This window comes from Rattus rattus, chromosome 4 (genome assembly GCF_011064425.1).
Source record: "Rattus rattus isolate New Zealand chromosome 4, Rrattus_CSIRO_v1, whole genome shotgun sequence".
NCBI lineage: Eukaryota > Metazoa > Chordata > Mammalia > Rodentia > Muridae > Rattus > Rattus rattus.
The window spans coordinates 28,760,070-28,779,448 of record NC_046157.1 but is presented as its reverse complement, the minus strand read 5'-3'; the positions used below and the strand labels follow the sequence as shown (position 1 = coordinate 28,779,448).

The window sequence follows — 19,379 nt, the reverse complement described above, 5'->3', positions numbered from 1 at the left end:
CTTTAGTGTCTTAAACGCCTCCAACCCCAACCTAACCAAATCCTGTTCGCTATGCCTGACATCAGGGCCCCCTTACTACTTTCTCAGGGGACTTCAATAACACAACCTCCCATTCTTCCTGCCAAATGGAGAGCAAAAGGAAAGCTAACCTTGATGGAGGTCTCAGGGAAAGGGACCTGTCTTGGCGCTGTCCCTAAGAGTCACCAACATCTGTGTAATCAAACTTTGCCTAGCCCACGAGCTGGTGTCAACTATTATCTGATCCCCCCTACTGATGGGTGGTGGGTATTTAGTACTGGCCTAATCCCTTTGTATTTCTACTTCAGTCTTTATTACCTCCAAAAACTACTGCATCTTAGTCCTGTTGCTACCCCATGTTATCTACCATGATGCACCTTCCTTTGAGGACGAGTTTGACCCAGGGCTTAAGAGATATAAGAGGGAGCCTGTCTCAATTACATTGGCTGTCCTTCTGGGCCTAGGGGTAGCAGCAGGGATAGGGACCAGAAGAGCTACCCTAGTCCAAACCCCTCAATACTTTGAGGGGCTGCAGGCCACTATGGACGAAGATCTCAGAGCAATAGAGCAGTCCATCACAAAGTTAGAGGAATCATTAACCTCCTTGTCAGAAGTCATGCTGCAGAACTGCAGGGGGTTAGATTTACTGTTCCTCAAGGATGAGGGTACCTGTGCAGCCTTAAAGGAAGAATGTTGCTTCTCTGTAGACCATTCTGGAGTAGTTAGAGATTCGATGGCCAAACTAAGAAAGAGACTAGAAGACAGACAAAGAGACCAAGAGGCCAGACAGGGCTGATTTGAAAGCTAGTATGGCCAATCTCCTTGGTTTATCACTCTAATTAGCTCTCTCATGGGACCCCTTGTTATACTACTGTTAATCCTCACTTTTGGGCCCTGCATACTCAATAGGTTAGTGACTTTTGTCTGAGAGAACGAGTCAGTGCAGTCCAGGTGTTGATGCTCAGACAACAGTACCAAGCCCTCAAAAATCGTGAAGAGCCGGAAATAGACTTAAAAGCTGGTACAGAAGTTCTATGATTAGAACTTAACAAAAAGAAAATGGGGGAATGAAAGAATAAAAGAAAAAGCCCCTAAGGTTTACAAACCCTAAGGCTATGGGAACATAAACTTCTAAAAGTTTCCAGGAAGAGGGCCGTTGGCCAAGGACATCTATCTGGTACTTGATAAAGATTCTCGGAAATTTAGAGATAGGGCCTGAAACTGCCAGGTGGGCAGTGACTGTTCCTTGAACCCCAGTTGTGGTGAGCTGATATTTGCTTAAGTTTAAATGAGCCAATTAGATGTATTCTCTCACTCCCCTCCCCATCTGCGGTTTTTATGCTTAAAAATGTGAGTGCAATGCAGCTCGGGGCTCCTCTCCTCTGCTCCTGTGTGAGTTACGAGTTGAGCCTCAGCGCTGATTCCTGAATAAAGCCTCTTGCTGATTGCATCAAGAATTGCCTCTAGCTGGTGATTGGGAGTTGCCGATATCCTGAGTAACTGAGTGAGTGTCTCCCTTCAGGGAGGTCTTTCACAGCCATTCATTTTTGTGTACATTGCTTTCTTTGCAAAGTACTTACCCTTTAGGCGTCATGAATTACCTTCTAAATTTAATGTTATTTTCTTCTCAGAACCCAGACGAATCCCTGATGATGAAGCTGAATCTCACCAAAGTTGTTAATGGCTGTCGTCTAGGAAAAATACAAAACCTGGGCAAAGCAGGGGACTGCACAGTGGATATTCCAGGCTGTCTGCTCTACACGAGGACTGGCTCTGCCCCACACCTGACACATCAGACACTGCATAATGTCCATGGGGTCCCAGCCATGGCCCAGCTCACACTGTCATCCCTGTGAGTGCTGAACCTAATCATTCAGGTATCCAGCCCTTAGCTGCAGCCAACAGGAAGCCTTTCTTTTCATTTTCATAATTTGTAGATTAAAAATGAAATCAGAAGAAAAGTATTAGATATTATACAACCTTTGGTATTTACCTGGAACCAAAAGCAAGACCTGTCTGTTAGCAGTGCTCTACATTTCCTTCTAACTCTTAAGCCCTTTCTGCTGCTCCCCACATGTAAGAACGTGGGGTTCAGAGGTCCTTCAGCCCCTGTACCCGTAGTTACTAGAACAACCTTATGAAATGAGATAGAATCAAATTGTTTTAAGTACAAACTAACTATATGTAATTGACGGTTTTCTGGTATGACAAAGTTGCTGTGTTGATAGTGGTTTTAAAGGGGCAAGGGAAGGGAGGGAAGTCAAATATTCAGAGCAGTGTTTTGTCAGTTTTTCTTCTCATGCACCACTGGCAAATTGTGTACCTGCACGTTCACTAATGACCCGAACATCTCCAACAGTGATGTGCTTTGCTGTTGGAGATGGCGTTTACCATCATGCGGCTTATTTGTGTGAGGGCTTCAGGTGCTGTACAGAGTAGCCAAAGAATGATGCCTTGTGTGCCATGCATTTTCCTCTTTTTCTTACAGAGCAGAACATCATGAAGTCTTGGCAGAATATAAGAAAGGAATTGGAAGCTTTATAGGTAAAGACTGTTTACATTACATGTATGATTTGTGACAGGTTAATTTGGAATTTGGAGGTACTGCTGTCTGATGCATTTATTTCTCCTCCTCCTCCTCTTCCTACTCTTCCTCTGAGCATCTAAGAAAGAAGCATTGGGGATTGAAGGTTCATTGGGAAACATGATCCTGCCTGCTTTGCAGGGTCAAGTTTATGTAACATGACAAACCACAGAGGGCTCTAACCTGCTCTGAGCATGTGTAGTCAGGTCAGGGTGGAAGCAGTGACCGTAGAAGCAGGTGTGGGCCACCGCTGCACACTGTGTGCAAAGACCAGAGCAGAGGCCATAGGCCAAGCACACTCCACAGCTGTCTCCTCGTGCAGGAGCCTCATTCGTAAAGAACAGGGTGAAGAGTTTATATGTGTTCCAGAGGGAGGGCTCTGCAGAGGTTACGTGTCCATTTAGTGAGAGGAAAACCTGCAATAGCAGCTACAGAACCAGGTCTTCCATGGACCACTTTCTCTCCATTTCCTCCCCACCCCAACACGTGGGCCTCATTAAGTAAATACTCCTGAATCCGTAGTCATCCGTTCTTAGTTAGAAACTGCATGATGCCTCAGAAGAAGAGACTATGTACTCTCAGTACCATAAGTTGAGACCAGTTTTAATCCCACCTTTAAAACCTACAAGCCTTTCATTAAGTGCCCATGGCTAGCATACACTTTACAGAGATAATTGTAATAACTGAAACTTAGCAAATAAGGTAGACACTGCAAAGGTTTTAACATTTTTTACATTTGTGTTTTTTTTTTTAAATGGAATCCTATAGGAAATGGAGGGTACTGTATGACATATATGAATTACTGATCATTTTTAAATATTTACTTTATGTGTGAATGTTTTGTCTTTATGTATATGTGTGTACCATGTGTATGCCCAGTGCCCATAGAAGTCAGAAGGGGGTTTTAGACCCCCAGGAACCAGAGCCACAGAAGGCTGTGAGCCACCAAGTGAGTACTGGGTACTGAACTCATGACCTCTGCAAGAGCAGCAGGGCTCTTAACCATTGAACCATCTCTCCAGCCCCTGACTCACTCATTTTAAACGATTTTTTTCTAATGATTTTCTTTTTGATTTCAAAATCTACAAAACTGTCATCTTGGGTCCATTAACCAAATGAGGGATTCACATCTGATCCATTCCCAGGATCCTAGTGCTTTCCTGTAATCCTGCCTAGGGACCCATGAGTATTGTTAACAAAATCAGCTTTGACTCCATCCAGTTCTTTCTGAGTAGCTCCTAGGGTGAGCTTACCTGATAGTAAGTTCTGAGTCAGATGTGGAGGCACAGGCCGGACATCCTAGCATTGTGAGGAAAGGTAGGAGCATTAGAGTGCAGGGGCAGCCCAGGCTACAGAGTGATGTGAGACTAGCCTGGGTAAACCCTCTCAGAAAACTCAAAAAACAACCAAAACAAAACCCTCCGATACTAAGAGTTTTAAAATCAAATACAAAGTGTTCAGCATGTAACTGAAGTGTATCATTAAACATAACTTTAAAGTCCCACACTTTTTAAAAAAATGTATACATTAAAAAAAAAAAAAACTAAATTCTCTGTAAAAAAAAACCAAAAACTCAGTGTCTCTGAACTGCCGGTCTAGTTCAGTATTAACTTATAAGAAGTAAATTACCTACTTCCTTACTCCAGTGGGAAAGAACCAGGGCACAGCCATGATCAAATCAAAGCCAGACCAGAATTCAGAGGTGCAAAGCCCAGTGCTTGACACCTGGGGTCCATTCTCAGTCGACTTGGCTCCAAGGGGCCTTGGCAGCGGTGCTTCTCCGTCTCTGGAGCCCAGCACACACAGCCTATCTACTAGGCCAGGGCGGCCCTGTTCTACGGTTGCTGCTGTCTGTGGTGGCTGTCTCATGCTCCTGGCATCTATACACTGGGGTCTCCACAAGCTGCACTGTCACCAGTGGCCTGGCCTCTCTGTGGCACTCCACCCTGTCCTATGGTAGCAGTCCTCGGCTTCTGTCCATGACCCTTTCAGTCCTGGGGTTTCCACCTCAGTTGAGGCAGCCCCTTTACCAGTGGCTTCTCACAGTGCCAGGCCTCATCTGCTTTCCACAACTGACTTCAAAAACCAGTGCCACATGGGAAAGTCTTAAAAGCTCAGCTGCCAGCTGAGATTCTACTGCTCCTGAGTCCTGACCCCGAGGAAACAAGGCCAAATGATAATCGCCTCCTTGATGCTTCGTAATCACTGCTAAGTTTTCAGTTCCTGCTAACCAGCATAGATTGTCCTATAGAGAAGTGGTTCTCAAGCTTCCTAATGCTGCAGTCCTTTAATACAGTTCCTCATGCTGTGGTGACCCTTGCCGTAAAGTAACTTCATTTTTATTTTGTACCTAATTTTTCTAGTGTTATGAATTATAATGTAAGTATCTGATATATAGTATATCTGATAAGTAACCCCTGTGAAAGGGTCATTTGACCATCAAAGGGGTCACCACCCAAGGGTTGAGGACTTCTACTTTAGTGTTTCTGGTGTATTATTAATCACAGCTCTCTCTCTTCAGTTCCAGCTGACCAGAACCACAGATTGTCAATTCAAAATATTATACCAATGGCCCTGATAGTGTCTTTAGGGACTCTGAAACTTCACAAAGTGGCCTCCACTGTCAGCATGTGTCTTGGCATTATCTTCTAAAGGCTCACGTCAGCTCATTAAAGTCCAAGCTTTCTAGCTCAGAGTTCCCAGGTTTCCTCAATGCTCCCCAAAACAACATGGTCAGGTCAGTCACAGCAGAATCCCCTGAACCTGGGACCAGTTTCTGCCTTAGGGGTTCTGTTGCTATAAAGCAAATCAGATTTATTTAAAAGCTTATGTACCCTGACAAATGGAAGCAGAGGCCCCCAGGAGTACTGCTTATTGGCTTGCTCCTCGAGACCTGTTCACCCTTTTGTATAGAACCCAGAACCACCTCCCAGGAATGGCACTGCCATGGTGTGCAGGGCCCTCCAACATCAGTCATTAATCAGGAAATGCCCCCCAGATTCTTCTCCAGGCCAGCTTCATGGAAGTGGTTTCTCAGGTGAATTTCCTCTTCTTAGCTATGTCTAGGTTTGTGTCATGTCCTCACAGGATGAATCTTTACATTTAATTCTTTTAGGTTGGAAGGTTTCGATTGTTCCTTTTCTCAGGTCTTCTATGAATCTGGGATCAGGTACCAGCTGTTAGCTGAGGTCAGAGCTGCTTGTCTGTCAGCTCGTGCTGGGAAGCTTTCCCTCCAGCACTTTGAACAGTTCTCTCTGTGTCCGTACAGGCATGCCAGACTCGCTCTTCTACTGTTCCCTGCACGATCCAGTCAGCCCCGGCCCACCCGGTTACGTAACAAATAAGGTGTGTTCTCAGGAGTCTTGTCCCGGAAGTCCGGTTATGGTGGCCCTCAAATGCATCCCCTCGGTTGGGTTGGTTCCTCGATACCCTCTCTTTATGTTGATTTTAACAGAATGTGGTAACTCATAAGACTTAGGAGGGCTGTTTGAGGATGGGCTAAGTTCAGGAACAGATCCTCAGCATTTTAATGTTGTTGGAGAAATTTAGAAAGTGGAGGAAGGTCAAGGACCTGGCGGATAGAAAGTCTAAGAGTAAGTGGAGCCGTTGTGTGCAGTGTTAACCCCGGGGAGTGCAGGGAAGGGGCTAAGGCTACGGCATTACCACAGATGTGCCTAGACGTAATGGAACCTCGGCCAGTATTGCTGCCGCTAAATCAGAATTCAAAAAGGCTACTCTAGCCAGAGGCTGTAGGGAGTCAGAATGTTATCCATAGGTTTCACCTGAGTGCTGGCTCTGTTGGCACCGCCCCTTAGGATGGCATGGGCAGGGCTCAGTGGACACCATTGCCTTACAGGAGCAGTCACTCCCTTCTATTTTACCTAAGAATACAGTTTGTATTGTCTGTTTCTGAGACAGGGTTTCTCAGTTGCCCTGGCTATCCTGGAACTCACTCTGTAGAGCACAAACTCACAGAGATCCTCCTGCCTCTGCCTCCTTAGTGCTGGGGTTAAAGGTGTGTGCCACCACTGCCCAGAGTAACTCTTTTAAATTGTGCTTCTCACTTAGGATTTTTATTTTTTTAATTCTAATTTTTAAAAACAGTGTGTTTTCCTGTTTGTATAAATACCAATCACTGTAAGAACTTAGAGGAGGGAACAATGAACTCTATCTAGGAAATGTGGATGGGACCCATTAGAGCAGGTAACATTTAAACTCAGGAAATTCCGTTCACTTGGACTATAGTGAACTCACCCATCTAGGGTGTGGGATTGACACATCTCTCCAGTTGTTAGGAATTAGCGTGCACTGTTGTGTTGTGTGCTTTTTATTTTCATGTTACCCTTGTTAATTTCTCATCTCTTGCTCCATGACAGTCTGTGTCTGTGTGGGGTTTTGGAGGTCGAGTGGAAATGACGGTTTCCAAGTTCATGGCAATTCAGGAGGCCCTGCAGCCTGATTGGTTCCAATGCCTCTCAGATGGGGAGGCAACTTGTGCAGAGGCAACTTCCATCAAAAGGGCCAGGAAGTCTGTGGACCGCTCGCTTCTGTTCCTGGACAGCTGTTTGCGACTGCAGGAGGAGTCTGAGGTGAGGCCGCCCAATAGCTGTGGAAATGCTCACCTCCCTTTGGCAGGATGCACCTTGGCTGTTCCCTGCCTGCTTCTCTGCTCCTCACATCCCTGCTTTATGTATTCCTGTCTCCTTTGCTGAGTCCCGGGAAGTTGGCTCCTCTGGGACCCATCTTAGGCTCTCATCCCCAAGCTACGTCCCCTCAGTTTGTCTTATTTTAAGATTCTTGTTTTTATTCCATGTACGCGAGTACGCCATCACTGCCCTCAGACACACCAGAATTGGGCGTCAGATCCCATTACAGATGGTTGTGAGCCACCATGAGGTTGCTGGGAATTGAACTCAGGACCTCTGGAAGAGCAATGGGTACTCTTAACCGCTGAGCCCTCTCTCCATCTCCGCCTTCCCTTAGTTTTAATACTTGGTAAATACTTTGAACATGTATGTAGTGCCGACTTCCTTCACCGCGAGAGTTAGAATGTGCACATACTGGGCTGCAGCTAAGTTGTGGCTGTAGAGTGGCCGTCAGGCTCTGAGCTCCTGATCTTAGCCTCAAGTCTACTCCTCCCAGACTCCATCGCCCAGGAATTTACTCTCTCAGACTGACTGACCTGCACCTTTCCTGCTGTCTATTCCTCCCGACTACCTCTTTAAACTTGAGTCTGCTCTTGCCCTCTTGCTGAGCCCGGTCCCTCGTGGAGGTGGTTACCCTGAGCTGCTTTAGCCTTCTTCACCCACTCTCGTTCCTGTCTCCAGCTCTCACCCTCAGGCACGGCCGTGAGCCTGCTGCATGCTTTCTAATGGTTCTTCGCTTTAGCTCTCACGGTCTGCTATCCCTAGCATGGCCCGCCCATCATGGACGAAGTCTGGCCTTTCTCAATTGTTTTACAGTCCTTAAAGCATTCATTTGTTTCATTTGGGCCACCCATACCCAGATACTTTTTTTCCTGGACTTTTGTTTTAATTTCCAGGCATGTTCTCACTCTTGCTTCTGTTAGGGTCATTTCGCTTACCCCTCAGTTGATGAAACTGTCCCCGACACTTCAAGGAAGTCCCCGTCACCTTTGTCTCCTCTTCTGATCTATATGTGCCGTCCTGTGGCCCCAGCCATACTGTTCTGCGCTGATTTCTTTATGCATTTGCTTTTACTAAGCTGTGGTGTCCATAACCTCGGGGTTTGTTAGATAGCAGAATGTCTGGCATATAGGAAGCCAGGATGAAGGGTTATGAGGTGGTGAAGATGAAGCTGTGAGGTCATGCACTGGTGAAGGATTCGTTCCTTAGAGAGCAGAGAGGCAAGGACGCAAAGGTCAGTCGGTGGCGCATTCCTGTTTGCTAGCCTCAGGCACTTGGAATACTGAGGCAGAGGATCATGAATACAAGGCCAGCTTAGGCTACCTAGAGAGACCTGTCTGGGAAAAAAATCATGGTGATCAGTGGAGCCACATAGAATGTTAGCAATGAAATATAGTTTGGCTGGTGAGCTCAACTAGGGGAAACTGCTACTCTTCTGAACAGAACTTATTTTGCAGAGGAGTCCAGTATGGTGCTTTTGCGATGGGTCTGGGTGGTTGGTATTGGCGTATTAACTAGGTTGTATCATATTTGCAATGTTTGTTAAAGAGAAAACGGGAGAAAGGATGTGACAAAGATGACTATAAAGTCCAAGTGAGTGAACACAAGCTCAGAGGTCCTCATCTAAGTTCTTGCGGTCAGCCTTATCAGTTGTTACTGTGCGCATGTCAGATGTCGGGCCTCTCTATCCAGTGCCTTCATAATGTTAATAGCACCTCTTTTCTTATGTTAGTTTTCTCCTTGGGCAGGGCAGGCCTACTTCAGCCGTGACAGGTGGTGCTGTGACGGGTGGGCCTATGCAGTTGTCTACTTCGTGCATCTGGGACACTTCTTCCTTGTTTTAGTTCTGACTCTTGGTCTCTTATTGTTGTTCTTCTTTGTTTTGTTTTGTTTCTTTTGTGTTTTGAGACAAGGTTTCTCTGTAGCCCTGGCTGTCCTTGACTTGCTCGGAAGTCTGGGCTGGCTTCAAACTCGGGTCTGCCAGCTTCCTGAGTGCTGGGATTAAAGCCTTGATTGACCACTGCGCAGCTGTGGATCTTGTTCTTAATACCTTTCAGTATTAAAGAGCTCCAGCATTCTGTCTTGGTCATTTTTCCCCACAGGTAATCCCTAGGTTGAGGATAGTTAGTGGTTTCTCCGTGGTTAGAACCATGCCTGGGCTACAGAGGAGAGTGATGTGTTGGCCATGTAGGCTGTGGAATCGAGAGAGGGACGTGATGGCCTCCTGCTTGGCATCTACTGAAGTGTGGGCACTCTGGCTTGTATCAAACTTGCTGTTTGTATAGTGGCTAAAAGTCAGCATTTGTGTGTCCCAGTGGTACTCAGATTTAGAGTTCTCTGAACAGAACAGTCATCACATCTTTCACTGTTTTGGAATTACTTCCTGTCTTTGCTTTGGGCACCATCTCCTTGGATTTCTAAACCAGTAGTGTTGAGCCTTCCCCTGTCCTGCTGTCAAATGTCGCCTTTCCTCTTCATCACACCACCACTGCCTTAGCCCAGGCCCTGTTACCCTTACCAAGATTAGGGCAGCTGCCTGTACCCTATCCTTAGCCATAATTATCCCTAAATTACCCGACACTAAACAAGGCAAATGGTCTGCTGGTCCTGTGTTTACGTTAAGGAGCCCCTCACAGCCCCCAGACTCCTTCCCCATAGAGCCTCTTGTGATCTGTGTGTCTCCTGCAAGGGTCATTTTTACAGTCACCTCTGTATATTTAGTTCAAAGCCATGCATGTCTGCCTACATGAATGTAATTATGTGTTCCACATCCATGCAGCTGCTTAGGAAGCTGTGCAGTTTGTACTTTAATCTCTCAATTAGGATTTTCATTATTCTGTACATCTTTGTAAGCATGCCTTGATACATATGAATCTATAGATTTATAAGAGAGCTTGTTAGAGAAATTTTATGGCTCAAAGATAAAAGTGTCGGCATTTTGATAAACACTGCCCTTACAGTTTCTCTGCTGCTGTAACAAACATCTCTAAGGCACCTCACACAAGAAGCATTTAACTGGCCTTACTCTTTCAGAGCTCCATGATGGGGGCAGAGCCGACTGAGAACAGGAATCGATGTGCAAACGGGGCAGTGAGAACGCACGGGGGTTGGCATGGGCCTTTGAAGCTTTAAACCCACTGCCAGTGACACACTTCCTCCAACAGGGCCACACTTCCCACCCTTCCCAAACAGCCACTAAGTGTGAACCAGGCACTCAGATGCCTGAGAGTTATGGAGGACATCCCATTCAAACCACCACCACCTCCTCAGAGCTGGAGTCATCTTTGCCCTGGTTGTCTGGATATAGAGATGTTATTCCCCACGCTCTTGACTCCGCGGCATCTCTGTTAAGTGGTTTGCTGCTGAGGTGAGGACCTCAGTGCTTCCTGCCTGGGTTTCATCTCAAGCGACTCGGTGGCTCTGTGTGTGCAGAGCTCCCACGTTTATTTTTCTGAGTTTCATTCTTTTAGGTTTTTTCTTTCTTAGGGTGAGGGGTGTCATGTTTTCAAAAAGAACTTTCTGGAGCTTTTTCTGTTGTATAGCAATTTATTCCTTCAAAGAATAAGTTCTTGGCCTCTGTCATGGTGTGTTGCATGCCATACCCTGAGAAGGTCTGAGGTCTTCTGTTTATTCAGGTCAACCGTTCTCCTGAGCCTCTGGCTTGCCTAGGGAGGCCCTCCTTATACACAGACAATAAAAAGTTAAAAATCCAACAGTCTCTAATGTTTGTATCTATTTTTTATGTTTAGGTACTAGTTTTATCAAATTTGGTTCTTTGAAGATGGGGGCAGAAATTTTTTTTTCTTTTCTTTTTTTAGGAGCTGGGGACCAAACCCAGGGCCTTGCGCTTGCTAGGCAAGCGCTCTACCACTGAGCTAATTCCCCAACCCCAGAAATTTTTATTTTTTACAAAATGTATAGTCCAGTTGCCGTAGCTCGACTGTCTCTAAGTTCCTAACATTACCTGTAGCTGAGAGATGTGGAGGTTACCTCAAGCAGACCTGGTGAGTTTTTCAAACTAAAGCTTTTTTCTTTTGTACCTTCTCAGAGAACATTTAGTTTACGGCAGACATAGAACATATGGGTTTTTTTTTTCGTCTTTTGCCTATATTTTTAAAATGTATTTAATATATGAGTACTCTGCTGCATATACACCCACATGCCAGAAGAGGGCATCAGGTCCCCTTACAGATGGTTGTGAGTCACCATGTGGTTGCTGGGATTTGAACTCAGGACCTCTGGAAGAGCAGTTGGGGCTCATAACCACTGAACCATCTCTCCAGCCCGAACATGTTGTTTTTACAGTGTGTTCTTCAGAGCCTTAACAGTTCTTTGGGTACACCATTCTCGTAGACATTTTATCTGTAGCACCTTCCATGAGCCCTTTCTGTCCACTGGACTTCTGTGCAAAGTTCATGCCAACAGCAAGTCTCAGGTTCTTGCAGGGGTTAAGAGCATTCAATTCTTCCTTCTCTCAGGTCCTTCAGAAAAGCGTGATTATTGGAGTGATTGAAGGTGGAGATGTGAAGGAAGAGAGATTGAGGTCGGCTCGAGAGACAGCCAAGCGGCCCGTGGGGGGCTTCCTTCTGGACGGCTTCCAAGGGGGTCCAGCAGTCACAGAAACCAGGCTGCACTTGCTGTCATCAGTCACTGCCGAGCTGCCGGAGGACAAACCAAGGCCAGTGCTGGATTGGGATGCAGGCCAGCCTCATGGGAGGTGGGCAGAGGTGCTGGTGACAGTGTGGTGCAGGGGCTCCTCGGGGTGTCTTTTCCATGTCTTGACTATGTCCGTCCTGTCTTATTCTTGGCCAGTTGGGAAATTTCCATCGAGGCTGCTCTCCTGGTTTCAGAATGTAGAGGGGGATAATTGGCACGGATTCGTTTATTTGATCCTCATAACTGAGGGCAAATGTTACCTTCTGTGCTCTCATTCTTGAGCCAAATAAAATACTGCTTTTTACTCGTGATAACATGGTGGCTGGAGACGAGAGTAGAGTCATGCTGCATGCTAGTGTACCCAGGCATGTGGGTATCCAAGGTGCCGAGTGGGATGAGGGTATGCTCTGTTAATAAGAACCTTCAAGAGTCTGCTTTGGTGGCAGGTAGTGAGTGAGTGGTATTGCTTTGTTTACTCGTTTAATTGGTGGGACTAGTGGGGTTGGTTCTTTTGTTTACATTTATCTTAGAGTACTGCAATGGCAACAAGAGATGATCCCTGGATTTCAGAGCAGCGGCTGTCACACTGGTCCTTTTTTTTTTTTTTTTTTTGGAGCTGGGGACCGAACCCAGGGCCTTTCACTTGGTAGGCAAGCGCTCTACCATTGAGCTAAATCCCCAACCCTAAGCATTCTTTTCTTAATCTGTTTATACTTCTGTGGAGCCTCGTGTATTCCAGGCTGGCCTCAAACTTGCTATGGACCTCCAGCCTCTGCCTCTGGAGAGCTGGGATTGCAGGCATGTGCCATAGCTCCTGGTTTATACAGTGCTGGGGATGCGGTCACAGCTTTGTGTAAGCAGGGCCAGCCCGGCACAGAAAGAGCCCCTGTGTGAGCTCACCCTTATGGAACCTGAAATCCATCTCCTTGAAGGCTGGGAAGAGTGCAAGCGGTGCGCCAGCTGTTGGTCAAAGAGGCCTCATTATAGTCAAAGGGAGGACCACACTCAGTGGGTTTCTTGTGTAGTCTGATGACTGCGGTTCCTGATGATGATGTTGTATTGAAAACTGAACAGAATGGGAATTAAGTGTTGTTACCAGAAAAAGGGTAATTGTGTGAGATAACACATTTGTTACTTGGCTACATTTACTCCTTTCATAGTGTACACAAAATCCAAAAGACATTGTTTAGGAAAATACATATAATATTATATGTCAAAAAAAAGATTTTCAGTCTTTTATCCTTAATGTGAATATTCTTGCCTTTTTACCTGTGATATATTGAGAAACTCGGCTCTGAGATGCTACTTTGTTCTCAAGGGCTATTATTAGACAGGACATGTGAAATCTTACTACAAAAGTCAGACATAGTTACATGCAGTGAAGTACATGTATCTTAGAGAGAGCATAGAGAGTCACACTTGGTGCACACTGGGTGTGAAGATTCCTAGAACAGGGTCTCGCATCCTCTCTGTCTGTCTGTCTGTCTGTCTGTCTCTCTCTCTCTCTCTCTCTCTCTCTCTCACACACACACACACACACACACACACACACACACACACACACACACACACACAGCATTGTGTCATCCCTTTCCTGTGCCCATTCACTGGGCTACAGATGAACGACTCAGCATGAGCTTCTCGAGTCATTTTCTGGACTTTCTTGTGCTAAGTGTTCACAGATGTCTCTTTCTGAATTTGAAAGCTGGGATTGTTTTTCTCTAAGTGTGTAGAGTTGCCAGCCTCGGTTGGAGTGGAGTTCTAAAACCTCACAGGAATTGAAGGAAGCTGTAGTCAGGAAAGCTGGCATACACTTAAGGGTTCCGCTTGTTTAATATTACATAAGTCCTTTAAAAAACTCCTCTAAAGAATCAGAAAGTATGAAGGCTTTCTCCTCTAATTCATGGAAAGGGCTATGGGTAGAAAAACAAATGTTGAAAATAAAGCCGTGTAGCCAGGCAGTCCTGATCATGTCCCTCTCCATGTCTTGTTTTCATGGCAAAACCTGCTGGAAAGTTATTAATGCTCCCAGATGCCTTAGCCCTTGCCTCGGCAGACACCATTTCATTTCCTAGTGCTGACTTCTCGTTAACAAAGAAAATACGAAGAAAGCCAGCTAGATTCTTAGATCCTGGGTTCTGAGAGCAAGAAGAACTATTCAATGAGTCTGCAAAATGCAGTAAAGGGCAGGGGAATTGATAGTGAAATGAAGCAAGTTGTTTTCTTTTAAAAAACGTCTGTGTGGTGTTTAGATGGGTTGTAAAGTGAAGTCTGTGACCGTGGAGGTGGATCAGAGATGGGAATGGAAAGAATTTAAGTAACACACAGTACCCTTTCACCTGCCTGTCCTGATGAGTCTGTGGAAATCTCGGTCATTCTGTTTTGAAGTGAGAGGATGAGAATCCGGATGTAAAGGAGCTTCCCAAAGCAACACAGCGGCTCAGTAACCAGCCAGCCCAGGTGTCAAGCCCCGAGCCCTGCCTCACGCCTCGGCCCACGCCTGCCACCCTGAGCTTGGGCGCTCACTGTTGTTTCTGTGGTTGTTTTTAATATTCTGTTGCCTGGGAAGCATCCTCTGCCTTCATCCTGGCCACTGCCTTATGTCGATGTCCCGTTGTTGTTTTTACAGGCTCATCTGTGGTGTCAGCCGGCCAGATGAAGTGCTCGAGTGTATTGAAAGGGGAGTGGACTTGTTTGAGAGTTTTTTCCCATATCAAGTGACCGAGCGGGGCTGTGCCCTGACTTTCACCTTTGATTGCCAGCTGAATCCTGAGGAGACATGTGGGTCTTCTGAAGTTTACCTAACCCTGATCTTTGATTTCTCCTTTTTCCTATGAATCTTCTCCAAGTCACAAGACTGAAATGTATACACATAGCACCAGCCTTTCATAAAGGTCAATCTTGCTTTCTTCTTTGTGATCCTGGGATGTTGCCACCTAGAGCAAGGCACTCAATACTGTATGCACAGGTCATCAGTATTAGGATGTGATTTTTATGGTGAACAAAAACAAGACCTCCTCTGTTCACAGCCTGACAAAAAGAAAATTCAGAGTGAATTGTGATGAAAATCTAAGGAAAGGAAACCTTTGAACAGCTTAGTAAAAGTCAGTTTGTTTTTATCCACAAAAGAGTTCTTGTCTCCCTTTTGCAAACCCCATGCAATTAACTCACAGGGAGACTCACTGTCGTCGGGTCCTTGTGTTGTTGCCTTTTGCTTTTCTGGGTTGTTTTTTTCATACTGAGATATAAAAGCTACTTTCTTCTGCTAATATTGCTTTGAAGCATTGCCATTTTCTTTTAATGTTTAGTTATTTGAAAGTCAAGACAAGCAGTGTCAGATTCTGACACACAAATGGAGGAAAGGGACCTGAGACACAGACTAGCGGCCAGTTCTGTCTTCAGGGATGCGTGGTCTGCACAGTCTTCCCTCCAGCTTGCAGAGGAGGGCTTCCTTTTGCTTCTCTCACTTTCTTTACAACTCTTTAATCGCGTCTCTGTGTACTATAAAGTCAGTGGAATGTTACCTAGTGAAGATTTTAAAGAAAATTGTCAGCTCTTCCCCTAAGTGACGAGGATTTTCCAAATGCAAGGCTTCATTATGCTCCATCTCAGCACACGGTTTGTGGAGACAGTTCCACGCACTTACTAAAGTTACCCTTCTAGAACTGTCTGCCTAGCTGGGTCCACACTGAGTGCTGTTATTTCTTTTCTGGAGACCTAGTTCCCTGGTCTTCCTTACACAGTTAAGGGAGTTCCTCCACTACTCTAGGAGCTCAAGGGTATGGTGTGGGTTCCTTGGCCAATTTCCGCACAAGGCATAAGTTAGAACCATGTTCTACATTAATCTACTTGGACTATGGGCTGTCATGAAGCCCAGTTTATTTGCATGTCCATTGTGATAAGTCATAGTGATAACCCCCCTCGGTTTTAATCATTCTTTTATGACAAGATTATATGTCATGTACTTGGATTAGCTTGGACTCTGTTAGATTTCATCAGTTATCTTGGTGGTGTAGATAAGTATCTTGGCCAGCCAAAAATGTACTGCTATTTATTTTTTCTTAGGTGATTTCCTTAGGATAATTCTAAGAATGGAGTTACAGGGTTAGAGGTTGTGAAATTATAACTAGAATAAAATTTTTCTAGTGTTCACTCCTTATCTGATTTTAATTGAAGACTTTTTATTGGTTTTTCTTCAGTATTGCAACAAAATGGAATCCAAGAAGAAATAAAATGTTTGGATCAAATAAAGAAAATGGAAGCAACTGGGTGCAACCAAGAGATGACATCATTTGAAATCAATCTGAAGGAGAAAAAGTAAGACATTTTTTGAAGTTTAGGCTTTGATTTCTGACTTTTTAATTTCAATCTGTCTTAAGTTTATGTAACTGTTCCCTTTTCAGTTTATGACTTCGTAAAATATTTATAGTTGGACATTACTTAGGTCTCCTCAAATATGGTTCCAGAAAACCTTTTTTTCCTCTGCGGATGCCTCTGGGTACTTTGTCTTGTCAGGACGTTAAGCTAGATAACTGTTGCTTTAGAAAAGCTGTCAGAAAGAGACCACTCCATTGCTGAATGCTTTTAGTCTTACTACTTTTAACAAGGGCAGAACAAAGTAAGGTTTGCAAAGTCAGAGACAGTGGAGCTTGTACATTGAGGAGAGCTTAAGTTGCCTTGACTTAAGGTTATGAATCAGGATGAACTGAGAGGGCATGGTGGGTACCTTTAATCCCAGTACTTAGGCAGAGGCAGGGAGGTCTGTGAGTTTGAGACCAGCCTGAGCTGTATAGCAAGTTCAGGCCTGTTGGAGCTATATAGGAAGTCTTGTCTCAAAACCAAACAAAACGAAGGCTGAACCGAGTTGTCCTGTAACTCTGCATTTGACCAAAGGTGGAATCCATCAGTCTCAGAGCGTGGTTTCTCTGTGCGTACAACACTGCTGTGTTTGGTTTATATAAGGAGATATTCCAGGGCTTCTGACTTGTTCGTGGCTAATAATGGTGCAGACCTGAGAACTTAGGAAAGAGTATGAAGCTCATACTTCCTATTTACAGCCTGTTGTCCCTAGATTATGCATCTGAAGTGGTCGTATCTACACCATTTAATATTGTTTTGAAAGTTGACAAATATCAGGGTAATATAAATGTTGACTATTAAACTAGCTTTTGAATTGTAGCTCTAATTGGAAATTGTAATATGCTTATTCTTAGTACTAGGTTGAAGCTTTGGGGACAAATCCTAGTACTGCATTTGACTCTGTGACCTCAGAAAAGTCACATACCTTAATAGGTGATAAAGGTAACACAAAAATAGGATTTAGTGTGCAGCCATCAGGGTTAAGGATCCCTTATGATACAGTGAGGTAGGCTGTTAGCATCTCTAGTAATAATGAGAAACGCATGCATGGGAGCTGTGTACAGGCAAGCCCAGTTGTATTATAAAGCCCAGACTCTAGCCCCCAGGCAAGGCTTCCCCCAAGACCTTCTCTGAGTATATAGTCGTCATCTGTCTCCAAGAGAAGATGTGCAGATTGGCTAGGACAGTGCAGATGTGCGAGCTTTGCAAGCCTCCCTATGTTATGGAGGCTGTGCCATGGCTGCTGACACTAGTACTTATGCGTGGGAGAGAAGCATCATTTGCCAGAAGAGCGTTTCCTAGTATCATGTGCCTTTCCACTCTCTGGACATGCTCTGGGTAGACGAGTGACCACTGTGAATTTCTTAGCCCCAGACTTGTGAGTTGTGTCTGTCCCAGCACCCCTTGAGCCTTGGGCTGTTATTGCCATTGGTAGAGTGGGTAGCCTGGGTTCTAGATTTCAGATAGTTTTCACTTCCTGGTTCTCTTTGACTTCTTTCAGGTACCAGGAAGACTTTCAGCCTCTCGTAAGAGGGTGTTCCTGTTACTGCTGTACGAACCACACTCGTGCATACGTCCACCATCTGCTGGTGACCAACGAGCTGCTGGCCGGTGTCCTGCTGATGATGCACAACTTTGAGCACTACTTCCGGTTTTTCTGCTCCATCCGAGAGGCACTAAAGAGTGACACGCTGGCACAGCTGAAAGAGCTCATCCGCAGACAGATGTCGTGAGAACTGGAAAGACAGACCTGTCCCATCTTTGGAAACAGTGAAGTGGCAGAGATCTGAGCTTTCAGCAGTTGTGGTGGGACTGAAGAGCATCTGCCCCACAGGAGTGCACCCACAGGAGTGTGGAGGAAGGCCTTCTGCAGCTTTCCTGGACCTGACTTTACATTTTTCTAGGTTTATTCTGCTAGTGGGTAAATTCCTTTAGTTGGAGACAAAAATATTTGATATGAGAGAGACTTGAAAGGATTTGGGGTTCTAGAAACACTGAGGATGGATGAGGCCTGAGTGAGCCCCAGTAGAGGTGACTGTCCCAGCTGGAGGCACGGCTATTTCCTAGAGAAGTCTAGCTGATTCTACAGGCTTTTGTTTGTTTCTCCTCATGCTCTCAGGGGCTTTGGAGCATACCTTTGTCTTCAGGGCTACCACAGCAGGACAGTCACTCAGAAGGACTCTCCTGCCTCAACCATGCTCATCTCTCCAAAGACTATGGGGCCCAAATCATGCTTTCGTGATCTGTTAACTTCATTTGGCTACAAGGCTCTGTGACTTGTCTTCTGAGAGCTGCTGTGCTTGCCTGTTAGGAACCAAATACTGCCTGGCTGCTCTGCCTGGTGCAGATCCAGCATGACCTGCCCCAGGCTCACAGACTGTGTGTCTAGCTCTGTCACTAGGGGGAGATTCCTTTGCTGTGCGTTTACGTGGCTAGAATCCTGGCCTGACAGCAGATTCCATTCCACTCAGCTGTAAGCTCAGGCAAATCCTGCCTTTTCTACCTTTCTGTGCCTGTTCCCTGATAGTAAACGAGGACAGGCACGGTAGGTGGAAGCAAAATGTGGACCATCTCCATCATGCCTTTCACCCTTCTCTACTAGTCACTGCCGGCCCGACCCTTCCCCTCTCTCCCCTTCTTTCTTTTTCTTTCTTTCTTTTCTTTTTTTTTTTTTTTGTTTGTTTTTGTTTTTTTTTTTTTGGTTGTTTGTTTGGTTTTATGCAGCTATAGTTTGTCCTGTGGATCTTGAAGTGATTGGTGGGTGAATCAACCTTCTACAGACCTGAGGCTGGTTGTCCCTCTTGGGTTCTCTGTAATTGTGTATTTTTGTTGGTGGCATGATAAGGCTTTTTTTTTTTAATGTATCTTTCTATATTTACCAATTTTTCTAAGGAGTACATAAAACATACATGTATATATGTAGTTTTTATAAAAATAATGCATTTTAAAAGATTCATTTTTGTAGGTATAAGAAATGCATTTCTTATATTTTATTGGTTTTTAATTTATAGAGGACATTACTGAACATCGTGTACAGTAATTATGTAGTAACTGCATTTTTATGTGTTGGAGATCCAATGTTGTTTTTCCTTTCTGTGGTATGACTTCTCAATGAA

At 45.0% G+C, this 19,379-nt stretch overlaps 1 protein-coding gene across 1 annotated transcript; it reads left to right on the top strand.

Moving 5' to 3' along the window:
• The first annotated feature begins 1,652 nt into the window (after positions 1–1,652).
• Qtrt2 (queuine tRNA-ribosyltransferase accessory subunit 2) lies at positions 1,653–18,277 on the top strand. Its single transcript, XM_032900217.1, has 8 exons — positions 1,653–1,870; positions 2,507–2,562; positions 5,871–5,947; positions 6,979–7,191; positions 11,727–11,926; positions 14,534–14,685; positions 16,104–16,221; positions 17,765–18,277. The coding sequence occupies exons 1-8, from the start codon at positions 1,668–1,670 to the stop codon at positions 17,994–17,996; spliced, it is 1,251 nt and encodes a 416-aa protein (XP_032756108.1). The 5' UTR covers positions 1,653–1,667; the 3' UTR covers positions 17,997–18,277.
• The last annotated feature ends 1,102 nt before the right edge of the window (positions 18,278–19,379 follow it).

Coding starts and splice junctions, on each gene's coding strand:
- Qtrt2 (XM_032900217.1), top strand. CDS start 1,668: ATGATGAAGCTGAATCTCACCAAAGTTGTTAATGGCTGTCGTCTAGGA. Junction 2,563..5,870: donor AGGAATTGGAAGCTTTATAG/GTAAAGACTGTT, acceptor GTGTCCGTACAG/GCATGCCAGACTCGCTCTTC. Junction 5,948..6,978: donor CCGGTTACGTAACAAATAAG/GTGTGTTCTCAG, acceptor GCTCCATGACAG/TCTGTGTCTGTGTGGGGTTT.